Genomic DNA, 5,843 nt, shown 5'->3' with positions numbered 1-5,843 from the left:
TGACCCATATGACATAGAATTCAGATAAAGGCACTTTGCCCGATGTTCCATTTCTTTAATTATGAAGATGTCTTTTCAAACAGGTTGAGATATCTCTATCTCTGTTTCACTCTCTGTCTTTCCTTGTTTGTCTGTCTCTTTCTCCTTTTAAATTTAACACCTCAAAATTTACAAAATGCCTTTCACGTGTAAATCACCAAGAATGACAGAGTGGGTAAGACATATTGAGTAAATGTGAACACTGGAAGTGAGGAATTTGACCCTATCATTTATCAGCATTTTGATTCTACTTAAGCCACAAGGAGATCAGCCCTGGGATTTCTTTGGAAGGAATGATGCTGAAGCTGAAACTCCAGTACTTTGGCCACCTCATGCGAAGAGTTGACTCATTGGAAAAGACCTGATGCTGGGAGGGGTTGGGTGCAGGAGGAGAAGGGGACGACAGAGGATGAGATGGCTGGATGGCATCACCGACTCGATGGGCATGAGTTTGAGTAAACTCTGGGAGTTGGTGATGGACAGGGAGGCCTGGCGTGCTGCGATTCTTGGGGTCGCAAAGAGTCAGACACGACTGAGCAACTGAACTGAGCTGAACTGAACTGAAACCACAACTCAGAGTCCTCTGATTCCTCCCTGTCCTTGATTTCTTCAGTTATTTGATAGCCAAATGCAACTTTTCTATAATTCTCTTCAGTGCATTCTTCAGTTCCTGATTCCTCAAGCTGTAGATCAATGGGTTTAACATGGGAATCACTACCATATAGAATGCCAAAGCAAATTAATCTGTGTTCAGAGAATGGCTTGAATTGGGCAGGAGGTACATAAAAATGATTGTTGCATAAAATATGGTGATGGAGGTGAGATGGGAAACACAGGTAGAAAAGGCTTTTTGCCTTCCTTCAGCAGAACGGATCCTCAGAATGGCAAAGAGGATGAAGATATAAGAAATCATCACGATCAGTAGAGAGCAAAGGGTGTTAAACCCAGCAATGATTAGCAGCATCAGCTCTTTGACATGAGTGTCAGAGCAAGCCAGAGCGACCAAGGGAACGTCCTCACAGTAGAAGTGGTTGACCCTATTGGAACCACAGAAAGACAAGAGGAATGTTGTGACTGTCTGCACAAGACCCACAACGAATCCATAAATATATGTGCTAGCAATGATCCGATTACAGAGTTTTTTAGGCATGAGGATGGCATAGAGTAAAGGGTTGCAAATGGCAACATACCTGTCATAGGCCATGACTGAGAGCAAATACTGTTCACAAACTACAAATGTGATGAAGCAGCACACCTGGATGACACATGCATAAAATGTTATACTTTTAACTTCACACAGGAAATTCACCAAGGTGTTTGGGGTGACAGACGAAGTAAAAGAAAAATCAATGAAAGCCAGGTGGCTGAGAAAAAAAATACATGGATGTGTGAAGCTGCGGGCTGATTTGTATTAGCACAATCAAACCAAGATTACCCAGGACACTAGCAAAATAGATTACTAGGAACACACCAAAGGGAGTGGCTTGAAGTTCCGGATTATCTGTGAGTCCCAAGAGGATAAACTCAGACACTGCAGAATAATTGCCTTTTGCCATGGTAGAGATTTAACTTTTGCTTTTAACAATAAAACCCCCTAGAGCACACAGTCTGAGTATTCTTGTCTCCCTTAGAGATAATCAAGCAGATGTTGGGAACTGATTCTGATCCACCCTGATCTTATGTTGGACTCATTCAAAGGAGACTCTCCATGCAAATTCTGGTTTCAGAATGAAGTGATTTGTTTTCTGCAGAATTTCCAAAGTATGAAATTCTGTGGGGTTTGGAAAGATAGAAACATGGCATTTTATTTAAAATCTAACATAATTGAATACTCTATTTTTAATAAAAGAAAATAAAGACAGAGTTATTTGAGCACAAATAATTTTTTTAATTTTTTAAATACTTGAAACAAACATACTAATTCTTTGGAAATTGTTAATTAACAGAAAACAGTAAATTAAAAAAATAATTTCAGAAGGGGTAGTATGAAAGGCAATTTTACTGTGTATGATTATTTTTATTTTATTTTGTTCTCTTACTATGATTTCTAGTTTTCTTTCAATTACTATGTAGTTTTTGGGAATTAAAGGGAGAAAAGCCCTTAGAAACATAGATAGTTTGCTTTTTCTGAAATATGCATGGGATGAATAAAAATACATTAAAATAATTCAGAAAACCTATTTATCAAGTGGCTCCTAACATTTAAATGCAAAATAGGAGAAGAAAAAATCAAGATAATTTTGTAGAACTAAAAACTGATTTCTGGTTTATTAAAAGAAACAGCTTTTAATGATATTCATTTGAGCAGATATGTTTGATTTTTTAAATTTTTCTACTACTTCATCTCAGATCATCTTTCCATCAATGAGAGTGAGAGCTTAAACCCTCTTGCTGTTTAATTATTAGTGTGGGGTGAAGCAAAATATGGTTTCAGTGTGTTTGCCCTTTAATGCCCTCTTGCAACACACTAAGCCATGCCCATGGGGCAACCCAAGACGGCGGGTCATGGTGGAGAGATTTGACAGAATGTGGTCCACTGGAGAAGGGAATGGCAAACCACTTCAGTATTCTTACCTTGAGAACCCCATGAACAGTATGAAAAGGCAAAATTACAGGATACTGAAAGAGAAACTCCCCAGGTCAGTAGGTGCCCAATATGCTACTGGAGATCTGTGGAGAAATAACTCCAGAAAGAATGAAGGGATGGAACCAAAGCAAAAATAATATGCAGCTGTGGATGTGACTGGTGATAGAAGCAAGGTCCGATGCTGTAAAGAGCAATATTGCATAGGAACCTGGAATGTGAGGTCCATGAATCAAGGCAAATTGGAAGTGGTCAAACAAGAGATGGCAAGAGTGAATGTCGACATTCTAGGAATTAGCGAACTGAAATGGACTGGAATGGGTGAATTTAACTCAGATGACCATTATATCTACTACTGCAGGCAGGAATCCTTCAGAAGAAATGGAGTGCCCATCATGGTCAACCAAAGAGTCCGAAATGCAGTACTTGGATGCAATCTCAAAAATGACAGAATGATCTCTGTTCGTTTCCAAGGCAAACCATTCAATATCACAGTAATCCAAGTCTATGCCCCAACCAGTAATGCTGAAGAAGCTGAACTTGAAAGGTTCTATGAAGGTGTACAAGACCTTTGAGAACTAACACCCAAAAAAGATGTCCTCTTCATTATAGAGAACTGGAATGCAAAAGTAGGAAGTCAAGAAACACCTGGAGTAACAGGCAAATTTGGCCTTGGAATACGGAATGAAGCAGGGCAAAGACTAATAGAACTTTGCCAAGAAAATGCACTGGTCATAACAAACACCCTCTTCCAACAACACAAGAGAAGACTCTATACATGGACATCATCAGATGGTCAACACTGAAATCAGATTGATTATATTCTTTGCAGCCAAAGATCAAGAAGCTCTATACAGTCAGCAAAAACAAGACCAGGAGCTGACTGTGGCTCAGACCATGAACTCCTTATAGCCAAATTCAGACTGAAATTGAAGAAAGTAGGGAAAACCACTATATCATTCAGGTATGACCTAAATCAAATCCCTTATGATTATACAGTGGAAGTGAGAAATAGATTTAAGGGCATAGATCTGATAGATAGAGTGCCTGATGAACTATGGAATGAGGTTCATGACATTGTAGAGGAGACATGGGAAAAAAAATGCAAAGAAGCAAAATGGCTGTCTGGGGAGGCCTTACAAATAGCTGTGAAAAGAAAAGAAGCAAAAAGTAAATGAGAAAAGGAAAGATATAAACATCTGAATGCAGAGTTCCAAAGAATAGCAAGAAGAGATAAGAAAGCCTTCCTCAGCAATCAATGCAAAGAAATAGAGTAAAACAGCAGAATGGGGAAGACTAGAGATCTCTTCAAGAAAATTAGAAATACCAAGGGAACATTTGATTCACAAATGGGCTCGATAAAGGACAGAAATGGTATGGACCTAACAGAAGCAGAAGATATTAAGAAGAGATGGCAAGAATACACAGAAGAACTGTACAAAAAAGATCTTCATGACCCAGATAATCACGATGGTTTGATCACTGACCTAGAGCCAGATATCCTGGAATGTGAAGTCAAGTGGACCTTAGAAACCATCACTATGAACAAAGCTAGTGGAGGTGATGGAATTCCAGTTGAGCTCTTTCAAATCCTGAAAGATGATGCTGTGAAAGTGCTGCACTCAATATGCCAGCAAATTTGGAAAACTCAGCAGTGGCCACAGGACTGGAAAAGGTCAGTTTTCATTCCAATCCCAAAGACAGGCAATGCCAAAGAATGCTCAAACTACCGCACAATTGCACTCATCTCACACGCTAGTAAAGTAATGCTCAAAATTCTCCAAGCCAGGCTTCAGCAATATGTGAACCGTGAACTTCCTGATGTTCAAGCTGGTTTTAGAAAAGACAGAGCAACCAGAGATCAAATTGCCAACATCCGTTGGATCATCAAAAAATTAAGAGAGTTCCAGAAAAATATCTATTTCTGCTTTATTGACGATGCCAAAGCCTTTGACTGTGTGGATCACAATAAACTGTGGAAAATTCTGAAAGAGATTGCAATACCAGACCACCTGACCTGCCTCTTGAGAAATCTGTATGCACGTTAGGAAGCCACAGTTAGAACTGGACATGGAACAACAGACTGGTTCCAAATAGGAAAAGGAGTCCGTCAAGGCTGCATATTGTCACCCTGCTTATTTAACTTCTATGCAGAACACATCATGAGAAACGCTGGGCTGGAAGAAGCACAAGCTGGAATCAAGATTGACAAGAGAAATATCAATAACCTCAGATATGCAGATGACAGCACTCTTACGGCAGAAAGTGAAGAGGAACTAAAAAGCCCCTGGATGAAAGTGAAAGTGGAGAGTGAAAAAGTTGGCTCAAAGCTCAACATTCAGCAAAGGAAGATCACGGCATCTGGTCCCATCACTTCATGGGAAATAGATGGGGAAACAGTGGAAACAGTGTCAGACTTTTGGGGGGTGGCTCCAAAATTATTGCAGATCATGACTGCAGCCGTGAAATTAAAAGATGTTTACTCTTTGGATGAAAAGTTATGACCAACCTAGATAGCATATTCAAAATCAGAAACGTTACTTTGCCAAACAAAGGTCCGTCTAGTCAAGGCTATGGTTTTCCAGTGGTCATGTATGGATGTGAGAGTTGGAATGTGAAGAAGGCTGAGAGCCAAAGAATTGATGCTTTTGAACTGTGGTGTTGGAGAAGACTCTTGAGAGTCCTTTGGACTGCAAGGAGATCCAACCAGTCCATTCTGAAGGAGATCAGCCCTGGGATTTCTTTGGAAGGAATGATGCTGAAACTGAAACTCCAGTACTTTGGCACCTCATGTGAAGAGTTGTCTCATTAGAAAAGACTCTGATGCTGGGAGGGATTGGGGCAGGAGGAGAAGGGGACGACAGAGGATGAGATGGCTGGATGGCATCACTGACTCTATGGACATGAGTCTGAGTGAACTCCGGGCGTTGGTGATGGACAGGGAGGCCTGGCGTGCTGCAATTCATGGGGTTGCAAAGAGTCGGACACGACTGAGAGACTGAACTGAACTGACTGACCTAATATTGAATAAATCAATCAATAAATATGGTAAGATCTCATTTTTTTTATGCTGCCATTAATATCTTTCAGGAATATTTTCTAATTTTTACCATACAGGCTTTCATATTTTGTATATATCTTTAAGGATTTCATAGTTATGATGAATTTATAACAGGTGTTTAACAATTTAACAAGGCTATGATCTTTTCACTAGTCATGT

The 5,843-nt window shown here is 39.8% G+C and overlaps 1 protein-coding gene across 1 annotated transcript; it reads right to left on the bottom strand.

The window, feature by feature from the left end:
* Positions 1-652: 652 nt before the first annotated feature.
* On the bottom strand, positions 653-1,640 carry LOC113905122 (olfactory receptor 5AL1-like). Its single transcript, XM_027562117.1, is given in 2 exon segments — positions 653-1,414; positions 1,416-1,640. Coding segments are annotated over 2 exon segments (942 nt in total). The 5' UTR covers positions 1,596-1,640.
* Between the last annotated feature and the right edge of the window lie 4,203 nt (positions 1,641-5,843).

This window comes from Bos indicus x Bos taurus, chromosome 15 (assembly GCF_003369695.1).
Source record: "Bos indicus x Bos taurus breed Angus x Brahman F1 hybrid chromosome 15, Bos_hybrid_MaternalHap_v2.0, whole genome shotgun sequence".
Taxonomy (NCBI): Eukaryota; Metazoa; Chordata; class Mammalia; order Artiodactyla; family Bovidae; genus Bos; species Bos indicus x Bos taurus.
The sequence above is the reverse complement of the archived record's forward strand: the minus strand, read 5'-3'. Positions and strand labels throughout refer to the sequence as shown.